General features: G+C 37.1%; 1 protein-coding gene across 2 annotated transcripts in view; it reads right to left on the bottom strand.

Moving 5' to 3' along the window:
- Window positions 1–10,507, bottom strand: part of LOC110107734 (probable acyl-activating enzyme 16, chloroplastic) — a 59,227-nt gene extending 48,720 nt beyond the window's left edge. Inside the window, exons 1-5 of one of the 2 annotated variants that reach the window (XM_028694604.1) lie at window positions 10,433–10,507; window positions 7,543–7,648; window positions 7,178–7,336; window positions 7,000–7,053; window positions 6,850–6,930 (exon numbers count right to left, since the gene is read on the bottom strand). In XM_028694604.1, coding sequence (XP_028550437.1) covers window positions 6,850–6,930; window positions 7,000–7,053; window positions 7,178–7,336; window positions 7,543–7,566 — 318 coding nt within the window. In that variant the 5' untranslated portion in view covers window positions 7,567–7,648; window positions 10,433–10,507. Of the gene's footprint in view, window positions 1–6,849; window positions 6,931–6,999; window positions 7,054–7,177; window positions 7,337–7,542; window positions 7,649–9,547; window positions 9,616–10,432 lie in introns of those variants that run through there. The other variant, XM_028694603.1, reaches the window with a different exon arrangement.
- Between the last annotated feature and the right edge of the window lie 10,932 nt (window positions 10,508–21,439).

Raw genomic sequence — 21,439 nt, forward strand, 5'->3', positions numbered from 1 at the left:
CAAGACTTTAGGAACAAATCCTAAGTATTTCTTTCATTTCCTAATAATACAAAATTAGCAAATGAACATGTCTCCCCTCTCATGAATGATGATTTGAGTTCCCTCAAATCTTCAAACATATCATTGCATGAGCTCTCCAATCTTAGGACCAAATCCTAGGTTGATGATTTGTTTGTTGATGCGCCAAAATCAACAAACAATCATCTCTCCTCCCTCATACATTGCATGTCGAACCTCTTCAAGGTTCCAAATGTCATATTACATGAGTCTTTTTAACTTAGAAATCAATTCTAAGTCACCCATCCCTTGTTTGTTGAGACAAAATCAACAAACAATCATCATCCCTCTCTTGCATGATGATTTGAAGTCCTCTGTGACTTCAAAACATGTCATCGTATGAATCCCTTGAACTTGAGACCAGATCTCAAGCTCTTCTCTCTCATTTTCTTAGGCACAAATTAGGCAAATGAACATCTTCTCTTTGAACACCAAATTTTCAAAGAAATTTCTCTCGACTTGCAATCCACAAGTTCTTTGTTGCTTCTCCCTTCTACAACTCAAAAGTTTTAGAAACCCCTCTCATTCTCCTAAACCCAAAGTTAGGAGAGTATTTATCTCTCTTTGAACATCAAATGTTCAAGGACCAATCAAGAGCTTGCAACCTAGAAGTTGTACACTTCTCCCTTCCTTCCATAATTCAAAGGTCGTAGGAGACTTACGTATTCATGCAACGCATGGTGAGTGAATCAAATATACACTCAAATCAATTTACTTGTTAAGCCCAAATCAACAAATAATTTCATCCCAAGCATAGGAATCAAAGTCATCTCCAATTCACCCTTCCAATCCAAGTTAGAAGGATAAAGTCCTCTCTTTGAATGCCATAGATGCTCAAAGAATATTTGTGACTTTGCAACCCATAAGTTGCATTTTCATTCCATCTTACAACTCAAAAGTTGTTGGAGATTCCGTTATTCACTCAACCCATGTTGAGTTGAACAAATTTACACCAAATTATTTATTTGTAGAACCCAAAATTAACAAATATTACTACAATAAATCATATATTCCCTCTTGTTCTTTCAATCCAAGTTAGATGAATAACCCTTTTCCTTGGACACCCAAAAGTCCAAAGAATCTCTCATAATGTGTAATCAAGCTTACATATCACATTCATATGTTTGATTTACCTACATTTAGCAAATCAAACTTTCATCATTGAAAATGAAAACTCAATAATTCATCATGTTATTTGCTTAACCTAAACTTCGCAAATGAACCCCCCACCTTGAATACAAAAATTCAAGGAGACATCCTCTTGATTTGTAGCCTCAAACCTACAATCTTCCCTCACTTCTATGGGCTCCAAAAGCCCTATTAAACTTCTAACCTTGGCTCAAAAGCTATAGGTTTCTTCTCTTTCTCCTATAACTTTCAAGTTACAGGAGATCCCTCTCTCTGTCTCTCTCTTTAGCTCCAAAAGCTAAAGAGAACTCCCCAATATTTAGCCCAAAAGCTAAAAATTAGATTCCTACATTCCCCCTCTTTAGCTCCAATAACTAAAAATGATCTTCCAACATTTAGCTCAAAAGCTACATTTTGAACGCCTCCTTATAGATCAAAACTCTAAGTAAACTCTATCATTTAACTAAAATCAAATGATTCCTCCATATGACATTTTGATGTAGACAAGGGGGGGGGGTCAACTCATGTAAAAAATAATTAGATTTTTGGCTTCCCTTGAGTCTACTAGCTCAATCAAAATTGAGCTGAAATTTTAGCTCATTTATGAGCTGGTCTTTAGTTCACTTATTGAACTAAGGGTTAGCTCATTATTAGCTATGATTTTAGCTCATAGTTACCTTATATCAAATGTTCTTTTTATGTTTTTTATGTTAGTAATCATGTTTGTCTCTTGGAATTCCAAACCGACTTTTGGAATTCCAAGATTTTCTTTTCCCATGAGGTGGCTCCTTGGCTTCCTCCATAGCCTTTAGTATTTTGTGCATTTGCCCCCTTGGATTCCGGACGGCTGCTTGTTTTCCCGTGCTGGGCTCTTTCCCGTGATCGTGCCCCTTGGTTCCGGGCAATCTCCTTGGTTCACGTGGATGCCTCTTCGGTTCCTTGGCTTGGGATGTTTTTTTAGGTATTTTAATGCTATGTGATGTTTAAAATTCCTATGGGAATTTATTAGGTGTCTCTTGATATTCCTCTTTCATACCTATAAATATGAGAGGATTTGTAATGTTTAAAAAAAAGAAAAAAAGTGAATGATATGTTATTTTTGGAAAAGCTATAACCTGCGGGTTTGCTTTGAAAATCCTGCGGGCTCTTTCCACCCTTCTTTCTCATCCCCTCCGGAAATCTTGCGGGCTCTTTCCAACCGTTCTTCTCGGGCTTCTAACCTCTTTCGTCTCTCCGCAAGTGCCACTCCACATGTATCCTTCTTCTCTAAGTGAAGCAACTTTAGGGTGTCGTCAAGTGATTGAGTCAAAGTTTGTAAGTCGATTAAATTTTGCAAGAGTCATTGTTGTAAGTCTTTTGATTTCTAATTTTTTACATTTTATTTGAAATGTAAGAGTTTGTTCTTCCCTTTTCTCGTCTTTAGTCATTTTCGACGGTTGAAGTCCAGTCTCCTTATTTGTGGGCGAAGGGTATAGGCACCCTATATTTTTTGCCTGCATCATTTGGTATCAGAGCAAGTTAGGAAGTCCTAGGTTTGTGTTTGTCAAGTTGTAGTTTTTCAAATTTGTAAGTCTGTCGTGAGTTTTATTATGAGTCTTATAATTTTTGAGTCTTTTTTGAGTCTGTCAAAAAATGGAAAATACCCAAAATATGGCTACATTCAAGGAAGAAAGCAATCAAAATAATCCTGATGTCCCACTTCCAGTGGACAGATGGATTCCTACAGAAGGTGACTCAACGGATCCACTTCAAGATCATCTATACAAACTTCAGTATCACATGTTCCTATGTGATCAAAAATTCTAAAAGTACAAAAGGTATCTACAACAATAGTACGAAAAGTAACAGAAAGAAATTTTGAAGAGATTTGGTGAGAAACTCAAAGAGCTGGATGAACAGTATGCACCTGATCAAGGGAATCAACAACCAACTCATCAGGAGCTGAGTTCGCAAGAAGGGGAGTCTGATGTAGACAAGGGGGGGGGTCAACTCATGTCAAAAATAATTAGATTTTTGGCTTCCCTTGGCTAGCTCAATCAAAATTGAGCTGAAATTTTAGCTCATTTTTGAGCTGGTCTTTAATTCACTTACTGAACTAAGGGTTAGCTCATTATTAGCTATGATTTTAGCTCATAGTTTTTTATATTAAATATTCTTTTTATGCTTTTTGTGTTAGTAATCATGTTTGTCTCTTGGAATTCCAAACCAGCCTTTGGAATTCCAAGATTTTCTTTTCCCATGAGGTGGCTCCTTGGCTTCCTCCATGGCCTTTAGTATTTTGTGCATTTGCCCCCTTGGATTCCGGCCGGCTGCTGGTTTTCCCGTGCCTGGGCTCTTTCCCGTGACCGTGCCCCTTGGTTCCGGGCGGTCTCCTTGGTTCACGTGGATGCCTCTTCGGTTCCTTGGCTTGGGATGTTTTTTAGGTATTTTAATGCTATGTGATGTTTAGAATTCCTATGGAAATTTATTAGGTGTCTCTTGGTATTCCTCTTTCATACCTATAAATATGGGAGGATTTGTAATGTTTAAAAAAAAAGTGAATGATATGTTATTTTTGGAAAAGCTATAACCTGCGGGTTTGCTTTGGAAATCCTGCGAGCTCCTTCCACCCTTCTTTCTCATCCCCTCCGGAAATCCTGCGGGCTCTTTCCAACCTTTCTTCTCGGGCTTCTAACCTCTTTCGTCTCTCTGCAAGTGCCACTCCACCTGTATCCTTCTTCTCTAAGTGAAACAACTTTAGGGTGTCGTCAAGTGATTGAGTCAAAATTTGTAAGTCGATTAAATTTTGCAAGAGTCATTGTTGTAAGTCTTTTGATTTCTAGTTTTTTACATTTTATTTGAAATGTAAGAGTTTTGTCCTTCCCTTTTCTCGTCTTTAGTCATTTTCGTCAGTAGAAGTCCAGTCTCCTTATTTGTGGGCGAAGGGTATAGGCACCCCTATATTTTTTGCCGGCATCACATTTAAAACACATAACCTTTAGATTCCCTTAAGAGTTTTCTATCTATTGAAGTTTATCCTACTATATTGGATGAATTTCACCAAGACCAAAGTATAATCGTTAGGTATGATTACCTTACCCTAGTAGTTAGACATTTCTATTTTATCCAAACATTAAGAGAACTCTAAAATCCTTAAAAAAAAATTATCTAAGTTTCTTTTGATTCAATGATTAATCATCTCCCCTAAAAGGTGGGATGCCTACATCATTGTATCTTAAGACTTCATAAGTAGCAGGCTTGCCTCAAAGCAAATAGTAACTATTTTATGGGTTCTTCATAACACTTATAAATGTATTTAATATGAAATACTTAATATCTAAATAAAATATTTAAGCCACAAACAACTTAAAGAGAAACCTTGATTTAAGATTAAATATCTTCATTCCAAAATAAAATCAAACATCTCTTATAGTGACATGTCACACAAGTCTCATACACTTAGGTATACAACCCCTTAGGCATGCTAGGATTAGATTTTTTTTTTGCACATGTGTTTGATGCTTTAATGTGATTGCATTTGGATTGTCTACGTTGTGGGCTTTTGCCCTTAATTATATAATGTAGAACATATACATGTTCTTCTTGCAGGTGACCACGTTCAAAAAGGGAGAGCAATAAATAAAAATACTTGCATGACAAGTACCGCGGTAGGCTCTTAGGACAAAAGTAAGTTTTCTACCCGTTAAAATGTAAGCATCTAAAATCAAACTAGGATTCATATTTTTCAAACAAAGAAAGAAAAATTGCATAGCTCCTTTCAAGGAGTCAAGTTTTTCAAAACTAAAAATGATTATGCATAGCCAGTGAGTCTTATGTAAAACAGGCTTCACTCAAGGAGCAGATAGCCAAATATCTATATTTGTGAGTCGACATTCTGCATACTACTCAATGGTCAGACATTTTGGCTTAAAAGCCAAGTTGTAAGCTCTATTTTCTAAACAAAAATATTTCCTACTCTTCATATGCATTGAGACCAAATATCATACTTTTAAAATTGATTATGTGGGTTAGCTGGTAGCCCTTTCCAGACAGGATAATAAATCCAGAGGTCGGGCTAGCTATGCCTCATGTGAAGTGTAGTTCGTAAGTCCCTTGCACTCCGTTAGACTTATGTTTGAGACACTATTCCTCAGTAGACTTCACCTTAGTTTTAGAATCCATGACAGTGATTGATTTCAATCACCTCATAAGCCCTCATCTTCCAAGCATTTTCTCCAATATGTGTTGTTAGAATGTAAGCCTCAACATTATATTCAAAATGATCAACTTATATAAAATTAGATTCTAAAAAGTAAAGTCCAACATAGGCTAGCCCGAGCACCTCTAAGATTTCTTAGAATCAAATGCTCTTACTTTACTCCTTTGGCCCTCATTCCAAAATCTGATTTAAAGTTAATATTTTCGTCCTTAAAATTCCTAAAGACCAACTCTTTAAACAAGAATTTCAAGGATTTTAAAATCAAACTTTAACCAATATTTAGATGATTTTCAAAAGAAAGAAAACCACTAGTTTAATAAAAAAAATTTTCTCAAATAACAAATGCTTGAGATGCAATTAGCCATAGGGGCTTATCCCTATGGGGGCATCTGTAACCCAGAATCATTCAACCAAATATTGAATGAGAGAATCTCTGTTAAAATTATAAATTTTATTATTGAATCCATAAGCCATAAGAAAATGATATTTTTATCCTTTAGGATAATATATCATATTTTTTATGTTGGGCTCAATCACAAAATATGCAATCTGTTGAGGAAGACAAAAAAAATCTCCAATAAGTATTGTACATTTAGTTTGTGAAACTTATTGACATATTGCTAGCTTCCACTTATTACTTTATTTGTTACATTTATTGCTGGCATTGTGTATAAACAGTATTATTGGTTCAACATTATTTTGTGTTTGTGTGGATTTGAATTGAGAACTTCAATGAAATTTTATAGAGTTAAATAATTTCACATCGAATGCCCCTCCCCCTCCCCCTTTTTTTCGTGTGCCTTAAAGTTATAGATTAGTCATTGGTTTTATGTGGTGATTGAAACTATATGAAATGAGATACATACCGGTTGTTGAAGAGTGAACCTGATAGTTGATGAAGATTTATGTTCATTGTTGATTTTTTATTGAGATTTTAAATTTTTAGAGATCATTAAATTATCAATTCAAGTAATCATATTTGTTGTCCAAGCATTAAACACAACCAATCTTTACAAAATTATGATTTAGTAACTACGGATTTTAATTTTTTGCATTTTTTATCTTGCTTCTCATCTTGTCTTGCATTAGAAACCGTAGACCCTTAACTGTCCTACATTAAGAATTGGTGGATGAAATCGCTCAACTATTTTTTAATGGTTTGGTTCCTTCATTCTTCCTTAGCATGAGATGCCTCAAGCAGCATGCAAGGTATGCAATAGCATTGAAGACAAGTTCCATAATTACAAGTGATTTATCTTATTTTATCCAAAAGCGAAATGCAACCTGGGATATTTGCTAAGAATTTTTTTTTTTTGTTTATTTTGTTCCTCAAAATTCAATAAGGAAACACTACTTAAGCAAAATATTCTAAAATAACTCATAAGAATATAATTTTAGAATGCATTGATTCCTTAAAGCAAAGGTTCTCTAAACCAAGCAAGCACTTCTTAAACAAAATCACTTACAATGTTATCAGGCCTTCGACAAGCCACAACAGGCGAGGTTTCTGTGAGACCATAACCATTTTGCAACTTCACACCAATAGCCTACAAAGTCCAAAACGAATCAGCTAAAGAAAAAGCCTGGAAATCCACAAAAAAAGAAATTTTTTTAACCTCAAAAAATTTGTCAATATGCAATGGTAAACTCCCACCACCACTTATACCAGCCTGCAACATGTAATACAAAGTTCTGCTATTTATTCAAGTTAAAGACCATAAAATGTAAGCATTAAATTGAGACGACAGGAAAAGTTCCTGTAGTCCCAAAAATAAAATAAAATACAAACAATACTTTTGATATTCCAATTGCTGAGCGCATTTGGCAAAAGACTAGCTTCATCCCCAGGATATGGAATGGCCACAAAATGGCTGCAACAACTCTTCCCCATAAATTGCATAATAAAGCCACAATAGGTGGATCTTGATTTTTCTTCCTTGTCAATACTTTCCCCTTTGACCAAATCAACAAAAAAATAAAAGATGGTTAAAATCAAATAAATTATTTTGCTTCTGAAAATGAATTAGAGTGAACAAGCAAGCAATATAAGGAATATTATTGAAATTTCTAAGTGGTGACATGTCAAGTTCGAAGATCCCATTTAAAATCCATTGGCAGTTAACATTTGATACATAAGTCAAATGCAGGCAGATTCAAACCTCACAAATCCTCTTTGCCTCCATGTATAGAAGGCTGATCCTAATAAGTGACAGTGCAACAAACTTGCGAGCAGCAGAACTTGAAGATATTTGTTTGTGGATTGAACTGCAGAGATAAAAAAGTAACCTGTAGTCGATCCAGAAATAGATAGTACCTTGAAGTTGACTACACAAAGCATTTGAATTTGTATAAAGAGAAAAGAGTTGGTGAAATAAGTTCCTTCAATTATGCAAAAACACTGAAAACCAGAATCCTTACTTGAATTTAACATGTACTTAAGGAAAATTTTAAAATTGAGACTTGTCCACAAAGGAATAAAAGAAAATCAGCTTTCAACCATCTGGTGAAAATAAAGCTGATACAAGCATATAATCTGGCCATCTTGGAGGTCATTCAAGGACATAGCCTATATGTAATTGAAAGTCTTATGCAGAAAAGTATTTAAACTTTTGTAATGAAACTTTTGATTTTTTAGAATTCGGGCCTAGAGTAATGATATAATACCCAAAACTTTTCAAGAAAAAAAGGTAAGCTTATTTTTTTTACAAATCATATCCCATTTTTCGCGCAGTCCTAAATTTAGTGAAATCATTTTTATTTAAAACTACACCTCATTTCGATCATTTAGATGCATAAGAGAATATATGAATAACCAACATAAATCAATTTATGCATATAATTACATTTCCAAAAAATAATTTTAATTTTACTGCTCATTTCTTTAATCTACTGTTGCCACTTTAAATTCCTGCTTACAATATTATTAATAAAAAAAGGATTACGGTGGGGGAACTCAAATTTTATTAGATTTGATATAAAATCTTTTAACTTAAATATGTTTTAAGACTTGCCTAAGCCATTTTCTCAAAGGGCCATGAGTGAAGAAAACGGAAGCACTGAAGCAAGGTACTGTAGCGACATTCATTTTGCCGTGGCATGTGCCGTAGCAAAAAGAAAAAACTGAGAACGTAATAGGAAAGGAGAAGTAAAAAGGGAAAGAAAAGTAAAGAAAGGAGATAGAAATTAGGTATGAAAGTTTTTTTCGTGTTTGATATATGTTGTGGGAATAAAAAATTTGCATGAGGAGAAATATAATTGAGATAAAATTTTATTTTTGATATTTTGTTGTAAATTGGATTTCTAAATTATGGATTGTTTATAATTTGTTAAAATCATGATTTATTTAGGTTGTTTATTAAAAAAAAGTCAGGATATTCTAAGGGATCACATCCATCCTACTAACCCAGAAAATAAGGTGAGATACTCAATCTCTAATAAAAAAAGCAACAAACTTATATATATATATATCATATTTAATTATAATTAATAATAATTAATTATTTATAAATAACTATTAATTATAAATATAAAACATGATCAATTATAATTAGTGAAACCTAATTATAATTAATAATGTTTAATAATAAAAAGAAATAAAAACTCCCTCCCTCATATTCTCTCTGTTTTGGCACATCTACAGGATTTGGCCGAAGAAGTGCACGCGAATGGTATAATTTTACCTTCACAGCAAGCCAACTCCTGTTGTCACTCCCGATCAGAATGTTGTGACTTCCGAACCGAGAGAAAGGGGAGGCCGCCGAAGGCATCGGCAAAGGAGAGGAAAGTTTCGAATAGGTTGATCTCTCCTCTCTCTCTCTCTCTCTCACTCTTTCTCTCGGCTTGTGACTATATGGAGATAGTGTCACGACCCGGCCCGGTTAGCTCGCAAGGGCGAGGCAGGAACAGAGGTCGGACATGATGAGAATAAACTTTCAAAGCATAACATCAAATCATTTTAACATAAACCAAACATCTTCAACTATATAATGAAAGAGCCACTAAAGTAAATCCAAGTAGAATTTTCATTTTTCATTCATCTTTCAAAAGAAATATGTACATAGAGAGTTCTTCCAAAAGAAAGGATCCAAACAAATCTAACCCTCACAAAAAGAAAAGTCTACACATACAACCTTCTATCATCAAAATAACAAAACTCAAAAGAACCTGCCGCTCGTTGTCTCCCTACGACGGTAAGTGTGCGGTGGTTGGTCTGCCATACATCCTTTTCTAGATCCTCCTGAAAAGTGTTCTCATAACAAGGATGAGTCATAACTCAATAGGTGCGAATGGAATTCAAATAAACTTAGAATCAAAAGAAGAAAACTATATCATGTTTAGATATTTTAACAAAAGAATCATCAACATAAAACAACTTTAGCTTTAAGGAAATGCATACTTTTACCATTACCTTCAAATGCTTATTCCTTCCATAACATTTCCTTTCTTCTTTTTTTTTAAAACATTGTGCCTCAATTGACAATCTCAAATGCATATAACATGAGTATGAAAAGTTCATAATAGCTTAATATGAAAATATAACACCCGTCTTGAAAGTATCACTTGTACTGATCAGGTACATAAAATTGGTCATTCTTTTACCATTGGTTCATAAAAATCATCCTTTATCATGGCTCATAAGAGCCTCCTTTACCATTGCTCAAAGGAGCATCCTTTACCATGTGATACTTCCACATCAACATGCACATACACTTAATACTTTCATAATCATAAGAGATGCTTTATGTAACTATTCATAAACTATGCGAGTGTATGTTTCCATAGAGATATGCATGCTTGTTATGGTCATGTGTGCATTTGCATGTAAAGAGGAAAAACATGTGTGGTAAGAGTAAAGAAATGAGCATGGAATTCATTTATGAGTTGTACATTTGCATAAAGAGAACATTTGCATTTGCTTCAAATATCCAAAACTTCCAAGGAAACATAAGTCATAAAAGTGTCATAATTAGCATAAAAGAAATTGTAATTTCTATGTAATTGCATGAAAGTAAAGTTTTCTAAATTTAGAAGAATATCCATTCCACCTACCTCAATTTGTACACCACAAGGAGATCCTTCAAAAGTCCTCACGCCCCTTTTCCTCTTATGAAATCAAACTCTACAAGTGGCAAACATAAGGTGTAAACATAAGTTTCCTCCCTCAAACCTTAAAAGAAAAACCCTAGGAAAAGCATGTAGCTAATCAACACATTAGGCATTGGTTTTCTATAAAACCCCTCACTTAAGCCATGCTAATACCACTTTATATACACTAGAATTCGGATTTCATCCAAAAAAACTAATTCAATTCTTTGCTCACCACAATCACACAACCCTCCTTTCTCCCCTTTAGACTTAAGTTACCAAACAATCATTCATTGGATTTTTCTAATTTAAAATTTAGAAAACAATGATTCTAGGCTAAAATTCTTGTTTAAAAATCTCCCTAAATAAAAAAAGAACAACACACTCAAGGGGTTTCTTTTTTTCATGATTTTTGGAAAAACCCTAAGTTTAGGGCATGCAAAAATATATCCTAAAAAGAATTCGTCTTCACAAAAAAAGTTCCTAATCTCAAATAGAAACTTTTCTACAAAGGCACTTTGATAAAAAAACAAAAATCGAATAAACCCTAGATTTCAAAAATCCATATTTTCATAAAAACAATACACATTAGGGTTTAGAAACATCACACTACCCTTCCCTAAACTTTTCTCAAAGAAATTCCATGTTTTCTCAAAACCCTAGTTTTCATTTCTTAGAGAAAACTCAAGGGAAGAAGGAGAAAACTCAAGCAAAACACATACCTTAGTCTTCCCTTGGATTTCCCTACGTGTTCCTCCACAAACGGTTGCCGGAAATCGCCTGTTGGATCGCTGGAACCGCCTCCTACCAGACGCCCCTCCTTCCTCTCTCAGCTCGATTCGGCCGAAGGAAACGAATGGGGACCGAAACATTCGGTCCCCTACTTAAAATGGAACACTCTCATAAAAGCCCAATTACATAAAAGCCCTTACTTAAGTAATTTCGGCCTTTTAAAAGCTTAGGGGTAAAGTTGTCATTAAGGGTTTTCAATAAATTTTAATTCCCAAAATACACAAAATTTGATATGGGTTCGATACATCAAAACGATCAGAATTTTGCGCTCTATTTTATAAAATTATTCCCATCAAAATCCGACAACTTTGAATTTTTCACTTAAAACTCATCATAGCGCTTTGAAAAGCGTACGAGGTCTAAAATGGCATTTTGCGGGTTTTACAATTCTCCATCCCTTAAAAAAATTTCGTCATCGAAATTTAAGACAAGCTTAAGAAATCATACCTTAGTCAAAAAGGAGAGGGTAACTCTCCCTCATTTCTGATTCCTTCTCCCAAGTAGCATCTTTCTCAGATCCATGCTTCCAAAGAACTTTAACATAAGGAATCTCTCTGCTTCGAAGCTGCTTAACATCATAATCTATGATCTTCTCAGGCTCATCTATAAGAGTCGGATTTAGTTGGATATCTATTGATTCAATACTGATCTTCTGAGCTTCATCTGCAATGTATTTCCTCAAAGGAGAGATGTGGAATACATTATGTACTCCACTCATGTGAGATGGAAAAATCAATCTGTAAGCCACACTTCCTACTCTCTCTGATATTTCAAAAGGGCCAACATACCTTGGACTCAGTTTTCCACTTTTGCCAAATCTCTTCACACCTTTCATAGGACTAACCTTGAGAAATACAAATTCTCCAACATCAAATTCAACTGGTATATGTTTGTCATCATAGTACTTCTTTTGTCTATCTTGCACAGCCTTCAATCTGTCACGAATCAGTCTTATATTTTCAGTAGCATCATCTACTAAATCGGCTCCAATGATCTTTCTCTCCTGCCTCAGCCCAACATAAAGGAGTTTGACACCTCCTTCCATACAAAGCTTCATAAGGTGTCATACCTATACTTGCTTGAAAGTTATTGTTATAAGCAAATTCAATCAGTGGAATGTGTCTCCCATTTGCCACCAAAATCTAATACACATAATCTGAGTAAATCCTCTAAAGTCTGAATAGTCCTCTCTGATTGACCATCTGTTTGAGGGTGAAAGACTGTACTGAAAGTAAGTCTAGTGCCCATTGCCTCTTGAACCTTCGAGGTGAATCTCCCATCTCTATTTGATACTATCGATCTTGGTACACCAAGAAGTCTAACAATCTCATTAACATAAACACTTGCCAACTTCTCAACAGCATCAGATTGCTTGATAGGTAAAAAGTGTGCCGACTTGATTAACCTATCAATTATCACCCATATAGCATCATGACCATTTCTGGACCTGGGTAATCCAACTACAAAATCTATGGCTATGTCTTCCCACTTCCATTCCGGTATGGGTAAAGGCTGCAATAAACCTCCTGGCTCTTGATATTCTACCTTAACCATCTAGCAAACTGTACACTTAGCCACCATTTCTGCTACACTTCTCTTCATCCCTGGCCACCAAAAGTATCCCTTCAAATCTTGGTACATCTTGCTACTTCATGGGTGAATTGTATAGCTTGAATAGTGAGCTTCCTGAAGAATGTCCTTCCTCAAATCTCCAACATCAGGGATACAAATTCAGCCTCTATATCGCAGTAGCTCATCCTCATCAAGCTCAAACTTCACGTGCCCTACCTTCACCAAATTTAGGACTTTCTCAAATTCTGCATCTTGTGGAAAATCTTCCCTTATCCTATCCTTCAATGTTGACTGAATGGTCATCTGATTCAAGGCCACAAACTCTGCATCATTGGGCTGAACTACAGAAATCTCTAACTTCTTCAAATCTCTGATCAACTCATACTATTGTGTACTCATCCAACTGGCACTAGAAGTCTTCCTGCTTAAGGCATCTGCTACTACATTTGCCTTACCTGGATAATATTGGATGTCCAAATCATAATCCTTGATAAGCTCCAACCATCTCCTTTGCCTCAAATTCAACTCTTTCTGAGTGAAGATGTATTTTAAACTTTGATGATCAGTGAATACTTCACACTTAACCCCATACAAGTAATGTCTCCATATCTTCAGGGCAAAAACCACTACAGCTAACTCCATGTAATGGGTTGAATAGTTTCTTTCATGATTTTTCAGTTGCCTTGAAGCATAGGCAATGACCCTTCCATTCTGCATCAATACACAACCCAACTCTTTGTGAGAGGCATCACTATAAAGCTGAAATACAGCCGTCCCTGAAGGAATAGTAAGCACTGGAGCAGTCATCAAACACTGTTTCAATCTTTGAAAAGCCTCTTCACATTGATCTGTCCATACAAACTTCACTACCTTTTGGGTCAATCTAGATAAGTGCATAGCTATTCGAGAAAACCCCTCAACAAATCTTCTGTAGAAACCAGCCAAGCCCAAAAATCTCCTGATCTCCGTCACAATAGTGGGCCGTAGCCAATCTGCTATAGCTTGTACCTTGTGCTGACCCACAGAAACCTCTCCATTACTGATCACATGTCCCAAAACGTTCACACTCTTCAACCAAAACTCACATTTGGAGAAGTTAGCATACAATTCATTTCCTTTCAATGCATTTGACGCCATCCTCAAGTGATTTGCATGAATCCCTTCATTTGGGGAATACACCAATATATCATCGATGAACACTATCACAAATAGATCCATAAATGGCTTGAAGATTCTGTTCATAAGGTCTATAAACATTGCAAGGGCATTTGTAAGTCCAAATGGCATCACCACAAATTCATAATGCCCATATCTAGTATTGAACGCTGTCTTTGCTATGTCCTCTTCTCTGATCTTAAGTTGATAGTATCCTGATCTCAAGTCTATCTTGGAAAACACAAAGGCACCTTCCAACTGATCAAACAAATCATCAATTCTCGGAAGAGGGTATTTATTCTTTATTGTCAGCTTGTTTAATTCTCTGTAGTCTATGCAAAGCCTTAAACTTCCATCCTTCTTCTTCACAAAAAGCACAGGAGCACCCCATAGAGAAGTGCTAGACCTGATGAATCCTTTACTAAGCAACTCTTCCAATTGATCTTTCAGTTCCTTCAGCTCTTTTATTGCCATCCGATAAGGGGCTTTAGCAACAGGATCCGCTCCACTAACCAACTCTATAGTAAAATCAATCTCCCTACTTGGAGGCAAGTCAGATAATTCATCTGCAAACACTTATGGATACTCTTGAACAACAGGTATCTCCTCTAATCTCCTCTTTTCTTTTTTCTCCTCCTTAACATAAGCTAGAAAGCCTTCATGACCCTTCCTCAACAATTTATATGCCACCAAAGAAGAGACTATCATAGAAGTTATGCCTCTTTCCCCTATGAATTTAAATTCTCTCCCCTGGCATATAAAATTTAAGTTCTTTCTTATTACAGTTTATGGTCACAAAGTGACAAGACAACCAATCCATACTTAGGATCACATCAAATTCCGTCAAGGGCAATAACATAAGATCTGCACCCAAATTTCTATCACCTACACTCATCTCCACATGACACCCCTTGTTGGTTTCCAACTGACTCCCATTGGGCATCAAAACTGATAAAGATTTGAGCATTATTGAAGAAGACAAACCAGCAGACTTAACAAACTCCTCCGAAATGAAAGAATGCGATGTTCCCGTATCAAACAACACCTTAACAGGCTTGTTACATACAAAGATTGTTGCTAAATACCGTGCATGTAACATAACATAAAGCTCATTTTACTCATACAGCATAAAGGAATTCATTGACAATAAATAAAGTTCATACCTGTGATAACATCAGGAGAGACTTTTGCTTCTTGTGGGGATAGACCATAAACCCTCGGCTGAACAGGTTGTCGAGCTTGGCCTTGAGTTGGAGTTGATGCAGTAGACTCTACCATCCTTGGCCTTCCAACTGTCCTCTGAGGAGCACTATCTGTTCTGGCCTCTGGAGTAGACTTTTGTCCCAAGATAGGGCAAGACTTTGCCATGAGCCCTGGCTGATGGCACCAGAAACAGGTATTTGTGCCAGAAAGGCACTCTCCCTTATGAGCCCTCCCACACTTATTGCACATAACAGGAGTGCTGCTCTCTGAAGTGTTGGGCTTGGGCTTCTTCCAATTAGATCTCCCAGATTGAAAAGATTGGGCAGGTCTTGATCTATCTTCATTCTTCCTCTTCTGAAAATCTCTCCTCCTCTGAGTACTATGTAAATCCAGCTCAATCTTTCGTGCTCTCTCAACTAAAGTAGAGTAATCTTCAATACCCAAAGGGACCAATGGCTATCCAATTCTATCCCTCAAGCCACAAAGGAAGTGGTGGCATTTCTCTTCTGCATTAGGAATTAGATGAGAGGCATACCAAGAAAGCATGGTGAAATCAGCCTCAGACTGCGTAATGGTTCTGTCACCTTGCACCAATCTCATAAATTTGTCTTGCATTGACCTCCTAGCAGTCATTGGTAGATACCAATCTCTAAACAACTTAACAAACTCCTCCCATGTCACTTGACTGCTAGGTCTCCCTTCAAAAGTTTCTTCTAATTGACTTTTCCACCATCTCTCTGCTTCTCCATTGAAGGCAAATGCAGCTAAAGCAACCCTTCTATCCTGAGGGCATAGAATTCCTTCCAAAATCTTCTCAACCTTCATTAATCAATCCTCCACCTCTATGGGTCCACCTCCTACGAATGATAGGGGCTTCATATCTTGGAATAACTTTAAATTCTTGTCCATCACAGTGCTTCCACTGCCTCCAACTTGAGTCTGAGTATTCTTTATCATCTGTGTCATAGCCGCCATCATTTGGGTGAAAGAATCCAAAGTAGCATTAATGCTGCTGCCTTGAGGCTCCATTATAGCTGGCAATTCCCTCTTGACCTCTCCAGTACTTGAAAGAAGGGTGCACGCAATTTATGGATGAGTTTCAAGATTGCTACTACATACTCTAAGTTTCGTATGGTACAAGATATGAGCTTAATTGATTCTTTATGATGTGAGATTTGTTACATAGACCCTTGAAAGTCTATGCCTCACAACGACTAGAAAACCCAAATCAATAAACTCAACACATGTACTAAACAAAACTCTAGAGGTAATTAATATTATGCATGCAAAAGCTATCCTAGATTTGGGTGTCAATTTTGTCATGGCAATGTATTTAAATGAGATGTGCATGCAACTAATTACAATCCAAACCTATGTGTCATCATTGATTTTGAGGTCAAATGATAGCGTCTACCCTAGGGTATGATGGTGGGTGATGGATTGGGCACAATATGGGTGATATTACATGCATTTAGAGAGCGTTGGATGCCAATCCAACAACCCTACGCGCATCGCCATTTCCTTTTGGCTCTCATATGAGAGCAACTTGGCGAAAATCACCGGATTTTCCCTAGTTTACAAAGAGGACAGCGATCATAGGATTTCGGGGAAGCATAAATTTAAGTTTCTAAGGGACCTAGGGCTTGGGACGTCAACCACACAACAATTGGCCTTGGGGGACACTAGGTTTCACTAAGTTTTAGGATTTTATCTCACCCGGGTTGTCCTAGCGCTCCTATCCAAGCTCCAAGCACACTGTCCAAGCTCCAAAGTCGCTGTCCAAGGTGCTCCCAAGTAAAAAGACTGCTGTCCAAGTCTTTTCGGAGGTAGCCGTCGCTGTCCAAGCCTTTCCGGAGGGTGGATTTGCTGTCCAAACTGCTCCGGACAGTAGTTTGCACTGTTTGGATGCTCCCGGAAGTCGTTGCTTGCTGTCCAAATGTTCCCAACAGCAGTTTTCACTGTTTGGAAGCCTCCGGAGGCTGCGTGGCTGCTGTCCAAGTCATTCCGGATGGCTCCCTTGCTGTTTGGAAACTTCCAACAGCTTCCATAAGTAGTTTTCACCGCTGATTTAGCTGTTTGGGTACTTTCGGAGACTGATTTTAGCGTCCAAAGTGCTCCAGACCACTGATTTTGCTATCTCGAGCTCACCGGAGTTGATTCGGAATGAAGGAGAAGCCTTCCACCTCCCCTTGACTGCAGCAGGAAGTATCTTCACAAGGTTTGATTCTCAGTTTATGAGAAGAAACCTGCTCGAGTAGCCCCTACTCGTCTTCTCACTTCCCAGTTACAAGGCAAGCTCACCTAGACCATAAGGTTTGATCTAGGTATAAGGGAATACCGTCGGTGCGAGCTTGGCCGGATGCAGGACATGTAGGAAGAAGCCCTAGCCAACCTTTCTCCCTTGCTTTATCCAGGACGGTTGGAATGGACAGCAAGCAAGAGGAGCCCCGACCGCCTCTCTCTGCTTCGCTTGGGATGGAGAAAACGCAAGCAAGGGGAGCTCCCCTCCTCCTCCCGCGCCTGCAGATGAGCGCATAGGGGCGGAATGCCCTCTCCCTCTCTCCCGTGCTCTGTCTGGGACGGAACCAAACGGGGGAGCCGAATGCTCCCCCTTTCCTTCTTGCGTGCTCTTGGAGAGCACGAGAGGCAGAAAGCCGCCGCCTAAAAAAAAAAGACTCTCTAGGGCATCTAACGCGTGAGGGATTTTATCATGAAATTGAATGGGAATTCAGATGAAATCTGAGCCCTTGATTTCAATTTCTGATTTGAGAATCAAATTCAGCCCAAATTGACAAATTAGGGCTGAAATTGAGTCCGAATTGGACTCGACCCGAACCGATTTGGGTCGGTTTGGGTCTGACTGGTTTCATTCAATTTAATTTCATGAAATTGAACTCGAATCGGTGTCGAATCACATTGAATTGCGCTCGACGAGGCTCAATTGGATTTGATTGGTTTGATTTGATTTAAATTAAATTAAATTGATTTAATTTAATTAAATCAGGGTTTGATTTGAGTCAATTTCGCTTCGACGACCTTCGATCGAAACGAGCGAGCATGATCGGGCTCAACCGGAGTCGGGCCGATGCGAAAAAAAAGTGCGTTAACAGCGGAGAGACGAAAGAGATTAGAAGCCGAGACTAAAGATTGGAAAGAGCTCGCAAGATTTCTGGAGGGGATGAGAAAGAAGACGGACAAAGCTCGCAAGCTTTTCCAATGAAACCCGCAGGTTTACATTTCCAAAAATCATATATCATTCACTATTTTTAAAACATTACAAATCCCCCATATATATAGGTATGAAAGGGAATATCAAAAGACACATAACATTAATTTGCACAAGAACCTAAGCACCACAAGCACGGAAATCCCTCCTATGCTTCACGGAAAACAACCCAAACCCAGGAACCGAAGGAGTAGCCACGGGAGACAAGGAGGCCGCATGGAACCAAGGTGCCACAACCACGGGAAACAACCAGTCGGCTAGAAATCCAAGGGGCAAAGGCACAAAAAACAATAGCCCATGGTGGAAGCCAAGGAGCCACACATGGGAAACAACACTTCTTGGAATTCCAAAAACCGGTTTGGAATTCCAAGAGACAAATATAATTAAAGACATAAAAACAATAAAAAGTACATTTAATAAAAAGATAATTATGAACTAAAATGTTAGCTAATAATGAGCTAACTCTTAGTTCAATAAGTGAACTAAAGACCAGCTCATAAATAAGCTAAAATTTCAGCTCAATTTTGATTGAGCTTGTAAACTCGAGGGAGGCCAAAATTGATTTATTTTGGACATGAGTTGACCCCCCCCCCTTTGTCTACATCAGTCTGTCACACCCCATTTTAACCTCTCAATAGTCAAACTAGAGTGTAATACAGAAGGAAAATCTAAACAAACCTTCTTTGTACTTACCCCTAATCTAAAATGCGGATATCAGGATTGGATAAATAAAAAGTAGTCTATTCAAACTATCCTAACACAATTAAACATAACACCTCAAGATTTTCATAAAAAGAAGCATATATAATATACATCAAATAAAATACACATCTTGATTTAAACAAAGCTTTACTAAAACCTTCAATATTACTTACCTAAAAGTCTTTGTACAGTGTACACTTGAACCTCTATGCACACCCAAATAGTATGTACACCAAAAAAAAGATAATCACCCCCTTATTGCCCTATGGGCTCATTCCCCTTTCATGTAGTACAACTACTACAAATGAGCTAAGACTCAATGAAATAGTACAGTGTACACTTGAACCTCTATGCACACCCAAATAGTATGTACACCAAAAAAAAGATAATCACCCCCTTATTGCCCTATGGGCTCATTCCCCTTTCATGTAGTACAACTACTACAAATGAGCTAAGACTCAATGAAATACACAAGCAATATATAAAAAATAAAAATAACATTGTTAACAATTAAAAAATGCTTAACATTACTAACATGGTTAGAACACATATTGAGCTGTAATAATAAGAACTCGTCTTTGCTATCACAAACTCACCGAAGCTAGTTGGGAAGGGACAAGAGGCTTATAGACTCCTCACAATCACAATGAAGGAAGAGGATGGTAGCTCTTCCTTATCTTTGGCCTTGAAGGACTTCAAATGACCGCAGGAAGAGACGAACTGAGTCGGAGGGTCGCCCTACCCACTCAACTTCTAGATTCAGTTCGGTCTAGACTCACTTACAAGAAGATTTGGCGGCCTAGAGGGTTCGCGGCATGGAGGCGTCGAACAAATTAGAGGATCCAACGTCTAGAGGGATCGGCTGTAAAACCCAAAATTGACGATCGTAGGCGTCGTACGCATTTCGATGCGTCGCGACGAAATTTAAGTAAAAATTCAATGTCATCGAAATTCGACAGAACAAATTTTATAAAATTTCTACGCAAAATTTGGAGCAAATTGGTATATAGAACCTATATTTAATTTCGCTTAATTTGGGAGATAAAAATGTTATAAGTCTCATAATAACTAAACTACCCCTAGTAATTATTTAAGCGGAGATGTTTTAAGTGAGGCAATTAAGTCATTATGTAAATAAAAAAAACTCATCACTCGTAAAGGGACCAAATTTCATTTGGTCCCCATTGTTTGTTCGATCGAACTTAAGGAAAGAAGCTGACGGGAGAGAGAGGCGACGGGAGCTTTTCGACGGCGGCTCCGGCGGTGGTTTCCGGCGAAGGGATTTGAGGGAAATCGAAGAGGAAGTCAAGGGAAGAATAAGGTATGCCATAGATTTAAGAATATCCATCTTATCTCAAAAATTTTTGGAAGAGAAAAATTAGGATGTTCTCCAAACTTTATTTTCTTTCAAAATTCCTTCACCAAGATGTTTCCTAATGGTGTTAGGAAGATAATTATGGAATTTAATTTAAGTTTTATGAAATTAATTTTGAGATTTGAAAATTAAGGTTTTTCCTAAAATTTAAATTTCTTCAAGTGCTTTCACAAAAATGATTTTTATAGGTCTTAGCATGGTTTAAAATTGCGCAATATGAGGCTCGCCTTGAGGCCGGCCTTTGCGCAATTCCAGTGAAAAGCGCCTTGAGGCTTACTCAAGTTTTTTTTATGAGGCTTACGCCTCAACTTGCCTCGCCTCACCCGATATATATTAAAACTTACATAAATCCTGAAGTAAAGTCGCGAACAAATCACATTTCGTGTACCCCATAGTCGCAGCAACTTCCTCTTAACTTCTAACTTGTCGCTATTTTTTAACATATTATTTGAGTATTATATAAAAATTTACTTTTAACATTTATTTGCACTTAACACAATTTTTTTATTATGAGGCTCACGCCTCAAAATGCCTTGAGGCTTACACCTCGCCTTACAAACAAAAAACGCCTCAATACCTAATTGTGCATTTTTAAACATGGTGATGACAGTGCTGATGACTTATGAGTTCTTATGTGATATGTCATTGCTATTTATTTTTTGAATTATATGTTAATTAAAAGAATAATGTGATTTGGGAAAGATGGAGTTTGAGTTGAACTATATTTCATGTTGTCTTATTATTGGGATATTTTGATTTCACTTCATATCTTGTGCATTTTTATGTTTTATATATTATTTACTCATTAGTATATACAAAATTTATCATTTTATGTTTACTCAATTTTTTGATTTTGAGGCTTACGCCTCAAAACGTCTTGAGGCTTACGCCTCGCCTCACAAACGAAAAATGCCTCGATACCCGATTACGCAATTTTAAACATTGG

Source organism: Dendrobium catenatum, unplaced genomic scaffold (assembly GCF_001605985.2).
Source record: "Dendrobium catenatum unplaced genomic scaffold, ASM160598v2 fragScaff_scaffold_506, whole genome shotgun sequence".
NCBI classification, from domain to species: Eukaryota; Viridiplantae; Streptophyta; class Magnoliopsida; order Asparagales; family Orchidaceae; genus Dendrobium; species Dendrobium catenatum.